The following is a 22342-nucleotide window of genomic DNA, read 5'->3' on the forward strand; positions in this document are numbered from 1 at the left end:
GTCATCTGTACTAACACATGACTAAACTGTGGGTACACATGACCTAAGAATCATATTTTTTTCTACCAATAAGTAAGATAGGGGAGAAAAACGGGTAATTCTGCGTCTGCTGGTACGTAGTTTCAGCATCAGACATCAACACCGGGTGTTTGTTTTTCCCGCCCGAATGTGTGCGTAGTCAAAGGACGAAACGAGTCGAGCGAGTTGACGATTAAATACCATCTCGGACAGGAACGGGAGCACCGGAGCGGCAAAACGTGTCGGCATGTAGGATTCTGGGGATGATCTAACTGGCTGCTCCCCGTCGGTCATGTCCGTCAGCATCATCGTGAGGAAGGTCTCTAACCTGCCGGGACAATCCCCACGCCTAGTCACGCTCTCATTCAGAGGTGAGTAGATTTACTCTTTTGGAATGTTTTGCCCACTGACAGTGATAGACGTCCAATTCTTTTGCCCTCCCAGTTCAAATGGATTGGACGTCAATCGCTGTCAATGGGTGTTTTAAAGGTTAAAAATACGTTGTTGTTTTTTTTAGCTCCGTTCAGGGGCGCTGAAAATCACTCACAGCAGGGGGCGCGGAACATCTTTTTTTTTTAGTTCATCAAAAATGACCATTTTGGTCCAGATGTACGTACTACTACTAGGCTACTACAAAGACAGCAATCTATTTCAACACTGTGTGTTGGAGTTTTTGTATTAAAAAAAAAACGCCTGTGTATTATAATGCAATCCTCCCCACGGCTAGATGGCGATGGCATGGGAAACGGGGACGATTCGTAGGGGGCCTATTTTCTAAAACTTCAAATTCAAATATTTACAAAACCAAAGCTGCTACAGACCTAAAACCAAAAGAGGCACCTACCTTAGCCATGTATGAGTCTCCATGCGCAGCGGCATCCAAAAATTCAAAGTCGTTCCCTTATAAAATCCCGATTCATTATTTTCTATATAAGTATAATACAACTTAAAATGACTATAACAGTCTCAGATTTTACACGAGATGTACAAAAATCACCAATTGCAGATATAATCACCTATATTTTCAGGATCAATACAAATATTTAACGTATAAGTTTTTGACCAAAATAGCAATTTAATTTTAATCTTAATTTTCTTAATTTTTTTTTTTTGTTCCGGATTTTTGACAAAAATAACATTGCTTTTTCCATTAGATTTGTTTTACTTTATTAACTTGTAAATTTGCGATACCTTAACTTCTCTGTCCCCCTCCCAAAAAATGTTTTTTGCTGAAAGACCAAAAAATATGAACTTCTCATTTTTTTTCATGTAAGGTAAGGTATTTTATTACTATAATTTGTATTATATATATATATATATATATATATATATATATATATATATATTAAAGATAATAATTTTATTCCAAAAGTCCACCTAAAAAATTTTAATTTTCTTAAATTTTTTTCCGTTTTTTTATGACGGATTTTTAACAAAAATAACTTTTCTTTTTCCATAAGATTTCTTTACTTTTTTCATTTGTAAATTAGCAATTCTTTACCTTTTCTCCCAAACATAAAAATGAATTCATAATCATTTTTTGGTCATAGCATTTTTTTCTTTTAAAGTTTCCCCATTGACTCATAAATTTATTATTTTTTTCATGTAAATGGCGGTGAATGGTGATTTGCTTTTTCGTTTTATTTTTTTTATCATTATAATTCTTCTTATTTATTTTTTCAATTTTTTTAAAGATAATAATTTCATTCCAAAATCCCGCCTAAAAAAAGTTGAATTTTCTTAAATTATTTTTTTTCTTTATGACTGATTTTCAACAAAAATAACTTTTCTTTTTCAATAAGATTTCTTTACATTTTTAACTTGTAAATTAGTAATACTTTAACTTTTCTCCCAAAAAATAAAAATGAATTCATAATCTTTTTCTGGTCAGAGCATTTTTTTTTTTTTAAAACAGTGACTCATGAATTTTTTTTATTTTATTTAATTGTATTTAATTTTATATTTTTTATTATTAGAATTTTATTATTTTCTTTTTAATTTTTCTATTATTGTAATTTTTATTATTTCTTACTTATTTTATTTTTCAATTTTTTTTAACGATAACAATTGCATTCCAAAACCCCGCCTAAAAAAAGTTGAATTTTCTTAAATTTTTTTTTTTTCATTATGACTGATTTTCAACAAAAATAACTTTTCTTTTTCAATAAGATTTCTTTACATTTTTAACTTGTAAATTAGTGATACTTTAACTTTTCTCCCAAAAAATAAAAATGAATTCATAATCTTTTTCTGGTCAGAGCATTTTTTTTTTTTTTTAAACAGTGACTCATGATTTTTTTTTTATTTTAGTTAATTGTATTTAATTTTATATTTTTTATTATTAGAATTTTATTATTTTCTTTTTAATTTTTCTATTATTGTAATTTTTATTATTTCTTACTTATTTTATTTTTCAATTTTTTTTAACGATAACAATTGCATTCCAAAACCCCGCCTAAAAAAAGTTGAATTTTCTTAAATTATTTTTTTTCTTTATGATGGATTTTCAACAAAAATAACTTTTCTTTTTCAATAAGATTTCTTTACATTTTTAACTTGTAAATTAGTGATACTTTAACTTTTCTCCCAAAAAATAAAAATGAATTCATAATCTTTTTTTGGTCAGAGCATTTTTTTGTTTTCAAACAGTGACTCATGAATTTATTTTTGGGAAAAATTTGTTTTTTTTGTAATGGTGGTGAACGGTGATTTTTTAAAATTGTATTTTATTTAATTGTATTTAATTTTATATTTTTTATTATTAGAATGTCATTATTTTCTTTTTAATTTTTCTATTATTATAATTTTTATTATTTATTACTTATTTTATTTTTCAATTTTTATTATAAAGATAACAATTTCATTCCAAAACCCCGCCTAAAAAAAGTTGAACTTTCTTAAATTATTTTTTTCTTTATGACGGATTTTCAACAAAAATAACTTTTCTTTTTCAATAAGATTTCTTTACTTTTTTAACTTGTAAATTAGCGATATTTTAACATTTCTCCCAAAAAATAAAAATAAATTAATAATCTTTTTTTGATCAGAGCTTTTTTTTTTTTTAAACAGTGACTCGTGAATTTATTTTGGGGGGAAAATTTGTTTTTCATGTAATGGTGGTGAACGGTGATGTTTTTTTTATTTTTATTTTTTACTTAATTTAATTTTATTTTATATATTTTTATTATTAGAATTTTATGATTTTCTTTTTAAGTTTTCTATTAATATAATTTTCATTATTTATTATTTATTTTATTTTTCAATTTTTTTTTTTTACCATAACAATTTCATTCCAAACCTCGCCTAAAATAAGTTGAATTTTCTTAAATTATTTTTTTTTCTTTATGACGGATTTTCAACAAAAATAACTTTTCTTTTTCAATAAGATTTCTTTACATTCTTAACTTGTAAATTAGTGATACTTTAACTTTTCTCCCAAAAAATAAAAATTAATTCATAATCTTTTTTTGGTCAGAGCATTTTTTTTTTTAAAAAACAGTTTCCCCATTGACTCATGAATTTATTTTTTGGGAAAATTTTGTTTTTCATGTAATGGTGGTGAACAGTGATTTTTTTAAATTATTTTTTATTTTTTTATTTTTTATATATTTATTTATTATTAGAATTTTATTCCATTCTTTTTAATTTTTTTATAATGATAATTTTTATTATTTATTATTTATCTTTTATTTTTATTTTTTTTAATGAAACAAACTTCTTTCCCTCCCCAAAATACGACTCCATTTTCCCGCCAAGCTGTTGCCACAGTAACCTGTTTTGTGGCATGCTTTCTTCAGGTTTCACCCAGAAGACCAAAGTGGTGCACAGCGAGGGCATAGCCTACTTTAACGAGGTGAGTCCCATCGTGCTTTCTCTTTATTTCTTGGCTTCTTAGTGACTGGAACCATTTTAACGGTATGGACGTTCCACCCTTGCAGCACAAACACACAAACGCACGGCCACTCCTTTAACACACACGTGCTTCAAATTTGACCTTCTGTGGTGTCAAACTCATCATTGTCATCACTGGAGTGCACACATACTAGATGCTAAGTGGTGGCCCTTGCTCACAGGCGGAGTTTGACTTTTGGGGCAGGGGGCACAACATGTTGATGACCCCATAACGCAGTATCAGCAATAAAATTAACTTACAAGAATATTTATAATAATAAGTTGGCAATGAATGTTTTTTGTTTCCTATCATTCTTGAGAGGAATTCTAAATCAGGGTGCTTAGGCAATACTTTTCGCCAAGATCGACATCCATTAAATATGGTACGCCCGCCGGTGTCGTGCCATTGTAGTTACCCCAGTCAAAAATTGCATCCCCTGGGCGGAGTCATATGGAGGTAGATTTGTGTCTTTATGATTCAATCAAAAAAGTTGCTTCAATTAAAAAAAAAAAGTTGCTTCAATCAAAATATATATTTTCAACCAAAAAAATGTCACTTCAATAAAAGAAAAAAGTTTTTGAATGCAAAAATAAATTCAAAAAACTAAAAAAAAATGCATGTGAAAGCTATTTTTCTTTTTGTTTTTTGATTGAAGCACCTTTTTGATTGAAGTAATTTTAATTTGATTTCGGGCCACATTTTGGCTAGGACATTTTTGTCTTTATTATTAAATCAAAAAATAAGTTGCTTGAAAAACTATATTGTCAAAAAGAAAATCACTTCAATCCAAAAAAGAAAAATTTCAATCATGGAAAAATTTTTGAATGCCAAAAAATATTTGAGATTGAAAAATTTGCATTTGAACACTTAATTTTGTATCGAAAAAGTTTTCTTTGGTTGAAGAAATCCTTTTTGTGTTTGGGCCATACTATGGGTAGGACATTTGTGTCTAAATCATTTGATCCCCCAAAAAAGTGGCTTCAATTAAAAAAGGGGGAAAAAAATGTATATATATATCAAACAAAGAAAAAAATCACTTGAAAAATAAAATTACCCACCTCAATTTATATTTATTTATTTATTTTTAATTATATGCAATTATGCAAAGCAAATGACTGTCTAAGTTGCTAGTCACATGATCTGTTCAAAGTCTAATTTTGACCCATTATAAAAATATATTTTTTTGTTCATTTCGTTCATTTTTGTTGCAGTTTTATTACTTTACAACTTGTATATACAGTGGGGCAAATAAGTATTTAGTCGACCACCAATTGTGCAAGTTCTCCTACTTGAAAAGATTAGAGAGGCCTGTAATTGTCAACATGGGTAAACCTCAACCATGAGAGACAGAATGTGGGGGGGGGGGATCACATTTTTCGATTTTTAAAGAATTTATTTGCAAATCATGGTGGAAAATAAGTATTTGGTCACCTACAAACAAGCAAGATTTCTGGCTGTCAAAGAGGTCTAACTTCTTCTAATGAGGTTTGACTCATTACCTGTATTAATGGCACCTGTTTTAACTCATTATCAGTATAAATGACACCTGTCCACAACCTCAGTCAATCACACTCCAAACTCCACTATGGCCAAGACTAAAGAGCTGTCGAAGGACACCAGAGACAAAATTCTAGACCTGCACCAGGCTGGGAAGACTGAATCTGCAATAGGTAAAACGCTTGGTGTAAAGAAATCAACTGTGGGAGCACTTATTAGAAAATGGAAGACATACAAGACCACTGATAATCTCTCTCGATCTGGGGCTCCATGCAAGATCTCACCCCGTGGTGGTAAAATGACAACAAGAACAGTGAGCAAAAATCCCAGAACCACACGGGGCGACCTAGTGAATGACCTACAGAGAGCCGGGACCACAGTAACAAAGGCTACTATCAGTAACACAATGCGTCGCCAGGGACTCAACTCCTGCACGGCCAGACGTGTCCCCCTGCTGAAGCCAGTACACGTCCAGGCCCATCTGCGGTCCGCTAGAGAGCATTTGGTTGATCCAGAAGAGGACTGGGAGAATGTATTACGGTCAGATGAAACCAAAATAGAACTTTTTGGTAGAAACACAGGTTCTCGTGTTTGGAGGAGAAAGAATACTGAATTGCATTCGAAGAACACCGTACCCAGTGTGAAGCATGGGGGGTGGAAACATCATGCTTTGGGGCTGTTTTTCTGCAAATGGACCAGGACGACTGATCTGTGTAAAGGAAAGAATGAATGGGGCCATGTGTCGAGAGATTTTGAGTGAAACTCTCCTTCCATCAGCAAGGACATTGAAGTTGAGACGTAGCTGGGTCTTTCAGCATGACAATGATCCCAAACACACAGCCAGGGCAACAAAGGAGTGGCTTCGTAAGAAGCATTTCAAGGTCCTGGAGTGGCCTAGCCAGTCTTCAGATCTCAACCCCAGAGAAAATCTGTGGTGGGAGTTGAAAGTCCGTGTTGGCCAATGACAGCCCCAAAACATCACTGCTCTAGAGGAGATCTGCATGGAGGAATGGGCCAAAATACCAGCAACAGTGTGTGAAAAGCCTGTGAAGTTACAGAAAACGTTTGGCCTCTGTTATTGCCAACAAAGGGTACATAACAAAGTAGTGAGATGAACTTTTGGTATTGACCAAATACTTATTTTCCACTCTAATTTGGAAATTAATTCTTTAAAAATCAAACAATGTGATTTTCTGTTTTTTTTCCACCTTCTGTCTCTCATGGTTGAGGTTTACCCATGTTGACAATTACAGGCCTCTCTAATCTTTTCAGGTAGGAGAACTTGCACAATTGGTGGTTGATTAAATACTTATTTGCCCCACTGTATGTAGCAAAGCCAATTACATGCAATGACACTTTTCGGTCGGCCTGGCCCCCCCTTAAAATCAGCTTATGCCCTTGCCCTCAAACAATACTAACACTGAATGCTGATGGCAAGGTATCCACCACACTGTCCAACATGTAAATTTTGTATCCAGATTGGAAAATCTTGGAATGAACTCCAAAATTGATGCCACTGTCCATAAAATGTGTATAATTTCATTTTCATAGCATGAACCGTTTCGTGTTTGTGTGCAGTCTTTCCGCTGGCCTCACTACGGTAAAGTCATCCGACATGAAGTGCTGACGATCCGAGTTTACAACTTTAGTAAAGTCTTCTCCAACAGGTGACTCACACGCGCACGCACACGTACGGCGGATGTCACGCGTGGCAAAATCTGAGGTGCGCACGTGTGTTTGTAGACTACTTGGCAAGCTGGTGGTGGGCCTCGAGCACATCGTTACCTCGGGGAGGCTGGTGCTACGGGAACCGCTCACCGATGGCAAACATCTCCTCACGGATGTGAGTGTGCCGCTTTGTGTTAACCCTTTATAGGGCGCTCACTGATCTCATTGGCAGCCATGGACGCCCTTAGGCGTCTCACCTGGGGCGAATGAATGTTCCCAGTTCAAATGGATTGCAATTCTTTTACGAAACAAAGCGTACTCTACGAATAAAATATAAGAATATATAAATATATAAATGACAATTTTGACATTTTTTGAATGATTTTATTTGTAAAAATGGAGGAAATTTAACACGAAGTGACACCAAAATGCTCTCAAATCAACAACAAGTGACGTCAAAATGCCACCAAATAGATAGTGACCTAATATCATCAGGATGTGACCCCAAAAAGCCCCATAATATCAACACGAAGCGACCCCAAAATGCTCCCACATCAGGAAGTGACCCAAAGATGCCCCCAAATAAATCGCCCCCAAATAAATAGAAACTGGCCTGATATCAATAGGAAGTGACCCCCAAATGCTCCCAAATCAACAGGAAGTGACCCTAAAATTCCTCAAAATAAATAGGAAGTGATACGATATCAACAGCAAGTTACCCCAAAATGCTCCCACATCATGAAGTGACCCAAAGATGCCCCCAAATAAATAGAAACTGGCCTGATATCAATAGGAAATGACCCCAAAATGCACCCAAATCAACAGGAAGAGACCCTAAAATTCCCCAAAATAAATAGGAAGTGATGCGATATCAACAGGAAGTGACCCCAAAATGCTCCCACATCAAGAGGAAGTTCCTCTATATCAACAGGAAGTGACCCCAAAATGCTCCCAAATCAATAGGAAGTGACCCTAAAATTCTCCAAAATTAATAGGAAGTGACCTGATACCAACAGGAAGTAACCCCAAAATGCTCCCACATCAGGAAGTGACCCCAAAATTCCCCAAATTCAACAGGAAGTGACCTGATATCAATAGGAAGTGACCCCAAAATGCTCCCAAATCAACAGGAAGAGACCCTAAAATTCCCCAAAATAAATAGGAAGTGATGCGATATCAACAGGAAGTGACCCCAAAATGCTCCCACATCAACAGGAAGTTCTCTTATATCAACAGGAAGTGACCTCAAAATGCTCCCACATCAGGAAGTGACCCCAAAATGCCCCAAATTCAGTAGGAAGTGAGCTGATATCAACAGGAAATGACCCCAAAATGCTCCCAAACCAACAGGAAGTGACCCTAAAATTATCCAAAATCAATAGGAAGTGACCTGATACCAACAGGAAGTGACCCCAAAATGTTCCCATGTCAGGAAGTGACCCCAAAATGCCCCAAATTCAACAGGAAGTGACCTGATATCAGTAGGAAGTGACCCTAAAATGCTTCCAAATCAACAGGAAGCGACTCTAAAATTCCCCAAAATCAACAGGAAGTGACCTGATATCATCAGGAGGTAACCCCACAATGCTCCCACGTCAGGAAGTGACCCCAAAATGCCCTTAATTCAACAGGAAGTGACCTGATATCAATAGGAAGTGACCCCCAAATACTCTCAAATCAACAGGAAGAGACTCTAAAATTCCCCAAAATCAACAGGAAGTGACCTGATATCATCAGGAGGTAACCCCACAATGCTCCCACGTCAGGAAGTGACCCCAAAATGCCCTTAATTCAACAGGAAGTGACCTGATATCAATAGGAAGTGACCCCCAAATACTCTCAAATCAACAGGAAGAGACTCTAAAATTCCCCAAAATCAATAGGAAGTGGCCTGATATCAATAGGAAGTGACCCCAAAATGCGCCCACGTCAACAGGAAGTGCCCTTATATCAACAGGAAGTGATCCCAAAATGCTCCCACATCAGGAAGTGACCCCAAAATTCCCCAAATTCAACAGGAAGTGACCTGATATCAATAGGAAGTGACCCCAAAATGCTCCCAAATCAACAGGAAGAGACCCTAAAATTCCCCAAAATAAATAGGAAGTGATGCGATATCAACAGGAAGTTACCCCAAATGCTCCCAAATCAACAGGAAGTGACCCAAACGTTCCAAAATCAACTGCAAGCGACCTAATAACATCACGAAGTGACCCCAAAAAGCCCCATCATATCAACCCAAAGCAACCCCAAAATGCTCCCACATCAGGAGGTGACCAAAAATTCACCAAAATAAATAGAAAGTGGCCTGATATCAATAGGAAGTGACCCCCAAATGCTCCCAAATCACCAGGAAGTGACCCTAACATTCCCCAAAATCAATAGGAAGTGACCTAATATCAACAGGAAGTGACCCCAAAATGCTCCCACATCAGGAAGTGACCCCAAAATTCCCCAAATTCAACAGGAAGTGACCTGATATCAATAGGAAGTGACCCCAAAATGCTCCCAAATCAACAGGAGGAGACCCTAAAATTCCCCCAAATAAATAGGAAGTGATGCGATGTCAACAGGAAGTTACCCCAAATGCTCCCAAATCAACAGGAAGTGACCCAAACGTTCCAAAATCAACTGCAAGCGACCTAATATCATCAGGAAGTGACCCTAAAAAGCCCCATAATATCAACACGAAGCGACCCCAAAATCCTCCCACATCAGGAAGTGACCCAAAAAGTCCCCAAAATAAATAGAAAGTGGCCTGATATCAATAGGAAGTGACCTGATACCAATGGGAAGTGACCCCAAAATGCTCCCACATCAACAGGAAGTGACCCTAAAATTCCCCAAATCAATAGAAAGTGACCTGATATCAACAGGAAGTGACCCCAAAATGCTCCCAATCAACAGGAAGTGATATCAACAGGAAGTGATGTCAAAATTTCACCAAACAAATAGAAAGTGACACGATACTAACAGGAAGTGACCCTAAAATTCTCCCACATCAACAGAAAGTGTCCTTATATCAACAGGAAGTGACCCCAAAATTCCCCAAATTCAACAGGAAGTGACCTGATATCAATAGGAAGTGACCCCAAAATGTTCCCAAATCAACAGGAAGAGACCCTAAAATTCCTCAAAATAAATAGGAAGTGATACGATATCAACAGCAAGTTACCCCAAAATGCTTCCACATCAGGAAGTGACCCTAAAATGCCCCAAATTCAATAGGAAGTGACCTGTTATCAATAGGAAGTGACCCCAAATGCTCCCAAATCAACAGGAAGTGACCCGAAAATTCCCCAAAATCAATAGGAAGTGACCTGATCTCAACAGGAAGTGGTGTCAAAATTTCACCAAACAAATAGAAAGTGACACGATACTAACAGGAAGTGACCCCAAAATGCTCCCACATCAACAGAAAGTGCCCTTATATCAACAGGAAGTGACCCCAAAATACTCCAAGTGACCTAATATCAACAGGAAGTGACCCCAAAATGCTCCCAAATCAACACCAAGTGACCTCATATAAATAGGAAGTGACCACAAAATCCTCCAAAATTACCAGGAAGTGACCTGAATATGCCCCCGAATCAACAGGAAGTGTCCTGATATCAACAGCAAATGATGTCAAAATGCCACCAAACAAAAACAAAGTGACCTGATATCAACAGGAACTGACCCCAAAATACTCCAAGTGACCTAATATCAACAGGAAGTGACCCCAAAATGCTCCCACATCAACACCAAGTGACGTCATATAAACAGGAAGTGACCACAAAATCCTCCAAAATTACCAGGAAGTGACCTGAATATGCCCCCGAATCAACAGGAAGTGACGCCAAAATGACGCCAAATCAATAGAAAGTAAAGCAAATAGAACTCTGGGCGGGCATGTTCCATCCCCCGGGGCCCTGCTACAGAGGAGCTTTCCAATCACCTTAGTGACTTCGACCCCAGAGTTAAGAGCGCCCACCTCAGAGTCCACAGCTCTGCTTCCTCAAAGGAAGGCGAGTCCGTGGAATTGAGGAGGTCAAGGGGGGTCAGGTAGGGAGATTTTAAACCAAAATTAAGCCGAATCGGAATTAAGTATGTCCAAAAAAATGCCGTTGTCCTCAGACATTAGCGCTCATCAGGGCGAAGGGCAACTCCCGCAAGTCTCTCCCAACATTCGCGGTCAGTCTTGACAGTTCCGCCAGTTGGAGCCTGATGGTTTCCACGCGTCTCCAACCCTCCTCAGACTGAACCATGCAAGCTCGTATTAAGTTTCCAATTCGGGCTTCCAATCTGTCCTCCGAAGCCTTGAATAAATCATCAAGGCGTAGTCCGGATCAGAGATCCCCCAAGTCCTTACCAACATTAGCGGTCTGACGCGACAGCATCGTCAGCTGGTGCCCAATGTTATCCACTTTCCTCCACCCATCCCCGGGCCGGACTGTACAAGCACGGAATAGAGTCCCGATCCGAGCTTCCATCCAGTCTTCTGAAGCCTTGAATAGCACCGTTTGATCAGTGGTCAATCTGCCAATTTCCTTGAAAGCTGCCGTCTTGGAAACTTTCCAGTACAGTAGGACACCTCCCAAGCCAAACAGGAGAAACTCCACGGCCAACATGCCAATCAGCCAAATATCCTCAACGTCTTCCACAGATAGGACTGTGAGAAGGGCGAGCTTCCAGTGGTCTCATGAGTCCCTCACGTAGCCCGCCTCAAAGGTCCCCTTCAGGCAGGACGGCTCTCCTGGGGCGTCGTGTCTTGTCAACAGTGCTGAGGGACCAACTAATCAAATCCATATTTCAAGTTGAGAGTCAACAGCAGCTGGTCCACAGAGGAAAAGTACAAAAAAAGCTGACAGACTAGACTGACAAAGATAGCAGGTAGCAGAAGAGCAGGAGCAGTGGTGAAACATGTCCGCCCCCATTGAAGGCAGGAAGAAGAAGCCAGAATTTCGTTGAAGCCATCCGGAAGTCGTTTCCCATGGCCTCACCAAACTCCTCCCACGTCCGGGTTTTTGCCTCAGCGACCGCCGAAGCTGCATTCTGCATGGCCAGCCGATACTTGTCAACTGCCTCCAGAGTCCCACAAGCCAAAAGGCCCGATAGGCTTCCTTCTTCAGCTTGACAGCATCTCTTACCACTGGAGTCCACCAGCGGGTTTGGGTATTGCCGCCACGACAGGCACCAACCACCTTACAGCCACAGCTCCGATCGGCCGCCTCGGCAATGGAGGCGTGGAACATGACCCACTCAGACTCAATGTCCCCCAACTCCCCCGGAACAAGGGAGAAGTTGTGCCGAAGGTGGGTGTTGAAGCTCTTTCTGACAGGGGATTCTGCCAGATGTTCCCGATGACACGACAACAAAGTAGATCATCAAACTGCGGCCTAGGGTGTCCTGGTGCCAAGTGCTCATACGGACACCCCTATGTTTGAACATGGTGTTCGTGATGGACAATCACACACAGAAGTCCAGTAACAGAAACACCGCTCGGTTTCTGATCGGAGGGGGGCGTTTCTCCCAATCACACCCCTCCATGTCTCACTGTCATTACCCACGTGAGCGTTGAAGTCCCCCAGCAGAATAAGGGAGTCCCCAGAGGGAGCACAGTTTTTAAAACACACAAAGAAATTGTGTTTTAAAATGACTTAATCTTAGTTAATATTGTTGTCTATTTTGTGTAGATCTATGTGGAGTTGGACGTGCGCTACCTTCCACTGGAAGGCGCCGCTGGAGGTTGGGAAGGACAAGACTTTGTCAGAGTGGAGGATGAAGACCAGTAAGAAGGCAACAAAAAGCTTAAAACTGCTGTGGTTGAACAGTTGTGATGTCACTTGTTGCTAAGTAGAAATGAAGCCAGCACAAACAATCAATTAGCTAGTAAAGTTAATCTTGTTGTCTCCATGTACCGGTTTGATTATTTGGACTATTTTCTGTTCAAAATGTGTTCTTCAGATCGGAGTTGGGTTCCCCTAACGAAGCCTTCGAAGATGATGAGAGGTGAGAATGTTTCGATGTTGCGGTCACGAGAACGCTAGTTGCACCGTCCGTTGGATAAAAAGCACCCACATCTCACACAAGCCCTCAGTTGTTGAGCCGTTACGAGAGGGAACTGGAGAGGGAGGCTCGACAGCTGGGACGCAACCTCATCCGGGACCAAGGGGGCCATGACGAGGATGAGTCCGACGATGACTCTGACGACGACTCAGACGACCACATGGACTTGGACATGTCCGACATCGTCTTCACTCCTTTAATGAGGTCTGCTCACAGGACACCGGAGTCCATCTCAATGACTATTACATTTTGTGTGTATGTGTGTGTAGTCGTTGCAGGCCTCTGTCCAGGCACATCGTTGCAGCCATGCCGAGACCTCAAAGTTTCCAGGTGACCTTGCCAATGGGCTAGTGCTAATACTTGACTGGGTCTGCGAATGTCAGAGTGTAGGCCGCAATGCTGAACATATCTAAATGGGTGATTCCAGGTCAATGTCAACATCCTGGAAGCTCAGCAACTGGCAGGGGTCAACATCAACCCGGCCGTGTTCATCCGAGTGGGGGAGCATAAGAAACACACGGCCACGCAGAAATCAACCAGCTGTCCCTTTTACAATGAAGTACGAGAGGGCAACCACACAACAGATAGCAACAGTCAAAGTAGTGGCAACTGAACTCAGAGAGTAGAGTAGATTAGCGTCGGGTTGGGGCTAGATTTAAGGTAGGGTAGGGTAGGTTAGGTTAGGTTAGGTTAGGTTAGGTTAGGGTAGGGTAGGGTAGGGTAGGGTAGAGCAGAGCAGAGAAGAGCAGAGCAGAGCAGAGTAGAGTCGGCGTAGGCATTGGAGTGGGGGTAGAGTAGAGTAGAGTAGAGTAGAGTAGAGTAGAGTAGAGTAGAGTAGAGTAGAGTAGAGTAGAGTAGAGTAGAGTAGAGTAGAGTAGACAGTTTGGGTACTTCTATTGGTAGTATTACCAGTACTATCTACTTTGACAATAATGTAGGGTCAGAGTTGAAGTGGAGTGGAGGTAGGATGGGGTAAGAGTAGTGTAGGGTATGGTAGGGTCGGCGTAGGCATTGGAGTGGGGGTAGAGGTACGGGAGGTTATGCTAGAGTAGAGTAGAGTAGAGTAGAGTAGAGTAGAGTAGAGTAGAGTAGAGTAGGGGAAGATATAGGATAGTGTAGGGTAGGGGAGAGTCGAGTCGAGTCGAGGGCAGGGCAGGGTAGGCTAAGATATAGGATTAGTGTAGAGTAGGGTAGATTATAGGATAGAGTATGGTAGGGTCGGCGTTGGCATTGGAGTGAGGGTAGGATAGGATAAAGGATAGGGTATGGTAGGGTCGGCGTTGGCATTGGAGTGGGGGTCGAGGTATGGTAGGTTAGGCTAGAGTAATTAGAATAGAGTAGGGTAGGGTAGGGTAAGGTAGGGTAGAGTAGGGTAAGATATTGGATAGGGTAGTGTCGGGTAGGATATAGGATGGGGTATGGTAGGGTCGGTGTAGCAATTGGAGTGACAGTAGAGGTACGGTAGGGTATGGTAGGGTCGGCGTAGGCATTGGAGTGAGGGTAGAGGTACGGTAGGTTAGAGTAGAGTAGAGTAGAGTAGAGTAGAGTAGAGTAGAGTAGAGTAGAGTAGAGTAGAGTAGAGTAGAGTAGAGTATATAGGCTATAAGATAGGTAGGGTGGAGACTTTGGGTACTTCTATTGGTAGTCGTATCAGGACTACATACTCTGACTCTAACGTAGGGTCGGAGTTGAAGTGGACTGGGGGTAGGATAGGGTAGGTGTAGTGTAGGAGTATTGCAGGGCAAGGTATTATAGGGTCAGAGTAGGAATTTGAGTGGGGATAGAGTAGGGGTGGGCGATATGGCCTTAAACACGTATCACGATAAATGGAGCAGATTTACCTCGATAACGATAAATGACGATAAAGTCGCCCAAGCGGACTGTTATATAATTTGAAAATCTTAATCAATGCATGAAATACAGATTAAGTTTCTTGTTGATTTAGTTACCAGCATTCAATTTGATATATTTAACAATTATACATGCAGTCTAGACATTAGGTTTATAAAAATGTATTGTAAACAATAAGAATTCAAGTATGAGCATTTATAACAGCGTGTATGGCTTGAACAATGTACATTGTCAAAATCAATATGCCTGTGCAAACATGTCATTGTAACACAAATGACTTGCAGCTTGAACAGTACACTTCAAAAAGACAATTTATTGTTAATAGCTGCTGTGACATAATTATTCAATACAAGTGTGTAGGGTCAGGGTTTTTTTTTTCCCCAGTGCATTTTTTAATAAATACATGCATACATGAACCCCCAAACAGACAGACAGACACACATTAAAGCTATATTGATCTTCTGCAAATGAAACACTTAAGATTTTATGATAGCAATAATGACACAGAATTAAGCACATACAGAAAAATAGCTGGGGCCATTTCTCGGTCATATTAGAAGTTTCACCGTTGGATTGTGCTTTGTGCTGAATGCTTTACCATCACAAAAGCTATCAGAGAAATCACACAGTCAGATACAAAATAACGCGACATAGTAATTGCTAGATGCAGTCCGTGCCCAATCCACTCATTAAATTCAGCCGTTTCGACAAGGTTAGAGCCGCTATCCGACTCCATCACGTTCATTTGTAGCGTTAGCTGCTAGCGGCCGCTAGCGTTAGCTGCTAGCGTTAGCCTGTGGCCTGGCTACCAGTAGAAAGCACTGAAAGCACCCTCTCCGGAAATCGTGAGAACAAGGGAGGACAGCGGGTGAAGGCCCGTCTGGATGTCACCAAGAGTCTATTAAAGGTCGGGTGAAAGTTTGGCGAACCTCCCTTAAACCACACTCCATCACGTTTTGCTTGTAGCATTAGCTGCTAGCGTTAGCTTACCGGGCTTCTGTTTGATTGGCTTCCTGATGATCACGTGACTTCCTACGTAAGTGCATTCACTGCTTTCTTAAAGGGGAATGAACATAGGCGAACAACACAGGGTCAAAGTGGGATGAAAAGACTATTTTCTTGTTTTATTAATTTACCGAATTTACCGACATGGTCAAAATTATGTCGGTCATCGTGAAGAATTTCGGTGACGGTAAATTTTCGGTTTACCGCCCAGCTCTAGGATAGAGGTACGGTGAGGTTGGGTTGGGTAGTGGAAGAGCAGAGAAGAGTAGAGTTGAGCAGAGTGTTGTAGAGAAGGGTCAGGGTGGGTTGGGAGAAGGAGTGGAGTGGGGTAGGGGTAAGAGTATGACTAGGATTAGTAAAAGTAGGAGTAAGAGAAGGAGGTGGGGTAAGAACTAAAGATTTTGAAGATGCAACAAACCCCCACCGGACAATCCATCTACCTATGTTGATTTCCTGTTCCAGAACTTCCAGTTTGAGTTCCACGAGACTCCAGAAAGCCTCTTTGACAAAGTTATCGAGATCAAGGTCAGTTGCGCCTTCTATGCACGTCTGTTTTCATGGCAACAGCCTTCCACCTTTGTAGGTGTACCACCGCCGCACTCTGGCCTTTCTGATGACCCACATTGGAACCTTCAAGATGGACATCGCCACCGTTTTCCGCCAGCCAGGTATCATTAAACAACTGCAGCAGCCTTCACAATCCCGGGTGACTGTGGAAATTCTTGCAGAGCACCGCTTCTACCAAAAGTGGGCGCCGCTCACCGACCCGGCCGACACCCGATCTGGGGCCAAAGGATACGTAAAGGCCACCATTGGTGTGCTGATGAAGGGTGAGGCTCTCAATGCCCCCAGCCTACCACCTTCTACGGCCAACACCAACGAGGACATTGAAAGGTCAGTTTATGAAACGCATTATGTTTGAAAACTTTTCTTTCAGGGGTCCTCAAAGACAAAATACGCCAAGAATTTTTTTTTTCAAAATTGTGTCCCTGAATTCAGATCTATGTGTTCATGACAGAAATCTGATGTTACCTCGCGGCATGCCCTCTGAACGTCCGTGGGCTCGATTTCGGGTGCGAGTATACAAGGCAGAGGGTCTACCCACCATGGACGCGGGGTTGATGGCCAAAATTTCCAAAGTCTCAGAGCGAACAATCTTCATTGATCCTTATGTCCAAGTCACCTTCGCTGGACAAAAGGTACACTTGCAGCAGACACCCTAATCAGGTCTAGAACCTTGAATTCAATGCAGATCGGTCCCTCTTAGGGTGAGACATCCGTCGCTAACGCCACCAGCTGTCCGGTTTGGAACGAGGAGATCTCCTTCATCGAACAATTCCCACCTCTGGCCCAGAGAATCCGAATCCAGGTCCTTGATAATAGCAGGATGGGGGACATCGCTCTGGCTACGCATTTTCTTGACCTGCGGCAGATTTCTGATCCCACTAGGAATGGTATAACCAGGTTCGATCGCTACCCTTGGACTCCTTGAGATTTCTTCAAAATTGGTTGTCCACAGGTTTCAACCCTACCTTTGGACCATGCTGGGTCAATCTATACGGTTCTCCTCAGAACTCGACTCTCGGAGACGTACACCAGGTGCCTACTTGATGTACCAGGATCCCCAAGAACAGACTCCACCAATCGGAACCAGACCGAAACGAATGTTGTAGACCGAAACGAATGCTGTCTCTTGCAGGCTTTGAACCAGGGAATCGGAGAAGGAATCTTCTACCGTGGTCGAGTCCTTTTGGCGCTCTCTGTGGAGATTTACTCCTCACCTTCCGCTGCGGACTCCAGCTCGTCCCCTCTATCGAAGGTAACAGAATCCGTCAAGTCATGAGTTTCTCCTGGACTGCTAAGTCTGATGTGACTTGTTCTTTTGTGTTTCTGTTGAAGTTGAAAGGAACGCTAAGCCGGTTGGGACTTAGAAAGAAAAAGGAGAAGGAAAGTAAGAAGGTGTATTGATACAATAGGGAGTAAACATCACTTATCTGGTCTACGATTGGTCTGAATCAAAATAATCTCAACTGTCTAATTCTTCAAAAACTGTAACATTTGTCGAACGTAGCTTCCAGCCAATCTGGCGATGAGTCTGGTGAGGCAGGAGTGGAGGTGCCAGAGGCTGTGACTGTGGACGTGGAGGAGATTCACCCCTTGCCTGAGGTGTCTCAAATACTTTTCACTGCAAACAAACGCAAAAAGCATGCATGTCAAAGGGGACCAAGAACAGCGCTCTGAGATACACCACAGAAGTTACAGATTCTTGTTTTTGTGTAGGGCTTCTTGGGAGAAATAGAAGACTTTCTCCTCTTTGCATCTTTGTTTGAAGCCACTATGATGGATCCTTCTGTCGCTGGCAAGCCCATGACCTTCGAACTCTCAATAGGTAAAAAGAACACCTGTGTTGTGGCAGGAAAGCATCACTCCTAATTGTAAGTCCTGGCAGGAAATCGAGGCAAGGCGGTGAAAGCCAGGACTTCTAAGAAGAACCAAAGCCAGGAGGAGCTTCGACAAAGCCGGGAAGACTTGAGACAAAGCCGAGAGGATCTCAGCGAGGAGGCTCAAGTGCTTCTGGAGTCAGAGGAGGAGCTGGACAATGAGGCGGGCCCGAGTCCGGAACCTGAAATTAGATCTTTGTCCCAGCCTATGAGACCTCAACCTACTGAGTATGACAGGTGAGGACTCATTCACTTCCTTTTTAACACATTGGCTGCCATTGACGGTGCTAGACATGGATTGGGCATCTAACATTGTCAACGGCAGTGAAAGATGAGCATTCCCAACCAGTCCTCCCAGTTCAAATGAATTACGGTGGATGTCTATCTTTGTTAATAACAGGCAATTGGTTAATTACAGGTCATTTTCTTGTTAATTTTGGGGCATTCTTTGGTTCTTGGGTCACTTCCTGTTGATTTTGGTTCACTTTCTGATGTTTTTTGGCATTCTTGGTACATTTTTTGATCATTTTCAGTGGACCAGCTCCACACCCTTGGCAGGGTCCTCGAGGGTGCATGGGAGTTCGCCCAACCAGTCTATATGTGTTTTGTAGATTTGGAGAAGGCGTTCAACCGTGTGCCTCGGGGAGTCCTGTGGGGGGAGCTCTGGGAGTACTGGGTACCTAGCCCCTTGGTAAGGGCTTTTAAGTCCCCGTACGACCGGTGTCAGAGTTTGGTCCGCATTGTCGGCAGTAAATCGAATTCGTTCCCAGTGAGGGTTGGACTCTGCCAAGGGTGCCCTTTGTCGCCGAATCTGTTCATAATTTTCATGGACAGAATTTCAAGGCCCAGCCGAGGTGTTGAGGGGGTCCGGTTTGGTGGTCTCGGCATTGCATCTTTGCTTTTTGCAGATGATGTGGTGCTGTTGGCTTCATCAAGCCTAGACCTAGAGCTCTCACTGGAGCAGCTCACAGCCGAGTGTGAAGTGGTCGGGATGAAGATCAGCACCTCCAAATCCAGGACTATGGTCCTCAGTCGAAAAGGGTGTTGTGCCCTCTCCGGGTCGGGAATGAGATCCTGCCCCAAGTGAAGGAGTACAAGTGTCTTGCGGTCTTGTTCACGAGTGAGGGTGGGAGGGAGCGGGAGATCGACAGGCGGATCGGTGCAGCGTCTGCAGTGATGTGGAGCTAAGCCGAAAGGCGAAGCTCCCAATTTATCAGTCGATCTACATTCCTATCCTCACCTATGAAAGGACAAGATCACGGATACAAGCGGCCAAAATAAGTTTCCTCCGCAGGGTGTCTGGGCTCTCCCTTAGAGATAGGGTGAGAAGCTCGGTCATCCGGGAGCGACTCGGTGTCGAGCCGCAACTCCTCTGCGTTTAGAGGAGCTAATTCAGGTGGGTCGGGCATCTGGGTCGGATGCCTCCTGGACGCCTCACTGGAGAGGTGTTCCGGGCATGTCCCACCGGCGGTAGGCTCCGGGGACGACCTAGGACACGCTGATGAAACTATGTCTCTTGGCTGGCTTGGGAACACATTGGAATACCACCGGAGGAGCTGGTTGAAGGGGCTGGGAAGAGGGAAGCCTGGGCTTCCCTGCTAAAGCTGCTGCTTCCATGACCCGACCCCAGACTAAGCGATAGATGGAGGAATGGATGGATGGATGGATGGACGGATGGACGGACGGACGGACGGACGGACGGACGGATGTTAATTTTAGGGCATTTATGGGCCACTTCCTGTTTATTTTGGGACATTTCCAGTTGGCTTCCTATTGATCTGGGGTCACTTTCTGTTGATTTGGGGCATTCCTGTTACATTTCCAATTATTTCCAGTTGTTTATATGGCATTTCCAGGTCATTCCCTGTTTTTGGGTAATTTCCTGTTGATTTTGGGCATTCCGAAGTCACTTCCTGTTGATTTTGGGTCACTTTCTGTTGATTTTGGGGCATTTCCAGGTCACTCCCTATCGATTTTGTGTCACTTTCTGGTCATTTGGGGGCATTCCCGCTACATTTTCGATCATTTCCTGTTGATTCTATGGCATTTTCAGGTCACTGAATGTTTATTGGTCACTTCCTGTTGCGTTTGAGACAATGACAGGTCACTTAATACCTATTGATTTCAGGTCATCATTTTTTTTTTTCAAATTGGAAATGAGTAGAATCCATTGAAAATAAATGGGAATGTTTTGGTGAAATCATGGTGGTGTATTACATTTTTGGGGGGCAAAAATGGCATCTTACCTGATTTCTCCCCAAAAATATTTTGAGTAATTTAAGTAAATTTGACCCAAAAAAATGATACTAATTGAAATATGAAATGTTATTGTGTTTGGAAATGACGAGAAAACATGTGTGTTTGTTTTTCCAATTAAAAAATATGAATAATTGCAAAGTATCACCTGTATCTCACCCCTCGTGTCAGGTCGTTCCAGTGCATCCCCTTGCAAGCTCCACTGGAGAAACACAAGCCTTGTTTGTTCATCTGGAGTCAATTTCAAGACCATAGCTTTCGTCTGTACCAAGCTAACTGGCTCAGCAAGATGGCGGACAGGCTGGTGAGATCACACAGCTAGCGAGCTAGCTTGGATTGTTACAGTAACGTACGGAACTTTTACGGGACGCCTTCAGGAAATCGGTCTGGACGAGGTGGAGCGACTGGGGCGGAGGCCTCGCAGCAACGTGAGGGAGCGTCTGATTCAAGTGCTACTGGAGTTGATCACTTCCTGCAAGTTAGCAACAGCCTTAATCGCCTTTTACGACTAGTGACTGATTTCCATAAAAACACCGCCTCTGTTTTTTTCATTTCAGACAATTCCGACTGTTTGCCGACAGGCGTGCCCAGTTTCGTCCCAACAACCTGGACGCACGCAGGAAAGACTTTATCAAAAAGAACTTGGTGAGGCGCTAATTTTTTTTAGAACAGGGTTGAAAATCCATCCAATGCAAAGTATATTGAGTCATACCTCAAATGAAAGTTTAGAGTGAGCACATTCCATAACTGATATTTATTACTCAATATTCTCTGTTATGATAATGTAATGACCAAAAATTACATTTTTCATACGTGTATGAGCTGCTAATTTCTTCCAATGCGTTGTCATCATGTCAAGACGATAGTAGCCAGAAGGGCCCTGAGGGCCAGGCTGAGGGTAAGCCGGCGGTCGCTCAAACAGCGATTAATGGACGTTAAGAAACTCCTCAGCAAGATTCGACACTTGGCTAAAGAGGTACAGCGTTTTACTCATGTCCTGAAGTATTTCTAATATGAACGCTGCTATTAATAATGAAGTTTGAATGAGCTTTGACATACCTGCGACCAGCCCCAGAGCACCATCCCGGATGTTTTCCTGTGGTTGCTGAGCGGAAGCAAACGGTTGGCCTACGTCAGGATCCCCGCCCACTCCGTCATCTTCTCATTGGTGGAGGACCAGAGGGGGCGGGACTGCGGGCGGGTCACCACACTCTACATGAAGGTATGTTATTGAAACCATCACTGTCTTTAGAATGATCATAGACTATGTATGCAGATACCTGAAAATGACAACATTTAGGCAGGATGCAGACTTGTTTTGTCTTTGACTTGTATTTGTACAGATATGTAGCTTTGTGAGATTTTTATGTAAAAGACATGTCTGCAAAATTTCATGTCACTACGTAAAATTGGCTTCTGGGCTATAGGTCAATTCACATTACAAGGACCCCAAAATGGCTTCGCACCAAAATGGCAGAGTTGCTGTGACTTTTAAAGGATGACGTCTTGAGACATTTTTGTGGGTCTCCTTATGATAAACATGTCTACCAAATTTCATGTTGCTAAGTCAAACTGGATTCAGGGGCTGAATTTTCAAAGCTTGGTACTTTAGGTAATTTCATGTTAGGACTCCAAAAGAAAGACCCCAAATTGGCTGCTTCACACC

At 41.8% G+C, this 22342-nt stretch overlaps 1 protein-coding gene across 4 annotated transcripts in view; it reads left to right on the forward strand.

Moving 5' to 3' along the window:
• Positions 1–251: 251 nt before the first annotated feature.
• Positions 252–22342, forward strand: part of fer1l4 (fer-1 like family member 4) — a 66161-nt gene continuing 44070 nt past the window's right edge. For 2 of the 4 annotated variants that reach the window (XM_057847046.1, XM_057847048.1), the window contains exons 1-25: positions 252–389; positions 3816–3871; positions 6986–7074; positions 7151–7250; positions 12751–12845; positions 13022–13066; positions 13148–13327; positions 13393–13453; positions 13551–13682; positions 16442–16504; positions 16563–16647; positions 16708–16873; positions 16998–17178; positions 17247–17433; positions 17499–17578; positions 17679–17798; positions 17879–17930; positions 18051–18145; positions 18260–18368; positions 18420–18657; positions 20848–20980; positions 21054–21154; positions 21234–21321; positions 21536–21652; positions 21746–21898. In XM_057847046.1, coding sequence (XP_057703029.1) covers positions 311–389; positions 3816–3871; positions 6986–7074; positions 7151–7250; positions 12751–12845; positions 13022–13066; positions 13148–13327; positions 13393–13453; positions 13551–13682; positions 16442–16504; positions 16563–16647; positions 16708–16873; positions 16998–17178; positions 17247–17433; positions 17499–17578; positions 17679–17798; positions 17879–17930; positions 18051–18145; positions 18260–18368; positions 18420–18657; positions 20848–20980; positions 21054–21154; positions 21234–21321; positions 21536–21652; positions 21746–21898 — 2805 coding nt within the window. In that variant the 5' untranslated portion in view covers positions 252–310. The remainder of the gene's footprint in view (positions 390–3815; positions 3872–6985; positions 7075–7150; positions 7251–12750; positions 12846–13021; positions 13067–13147; positions 13328–13392; positions 13454–13550; positions 13683–16441; positions 16505–16562; positions 16648–16707; positions 16874–16997; positions 17179–17246; positions 17434–17498; positions 17579–17678; positions 17799–17878; positions 17931–18050; positions 18146–18259; positions 18369–18419; positions 18658–20847; positions 20981–21053; positions 21155–21233; positions 21322–21535; positions 21653–21745; positions 21899–22342) is intronic. The other 2 variants (XM_057847047.1, XM_057847049.1) reach the window with 1 other exon arrangement.

This window comes from Corythoichthys intestinalis, chromosome 9 (genome assembly GCF_030265065.1).
Source record: "Corythoichthys intestinalis isolate RoL2023-P3 chromosome 9, ASM3026506v1, whole genome shotgun sequence".
NCBI classification, from domain to species: Eukaryota; Metazoa; Chordata; class Actinopteri; order Syngnathiformes; family Syngnathidae; genus Corythoichthys; species Corythoichthys intestinalis.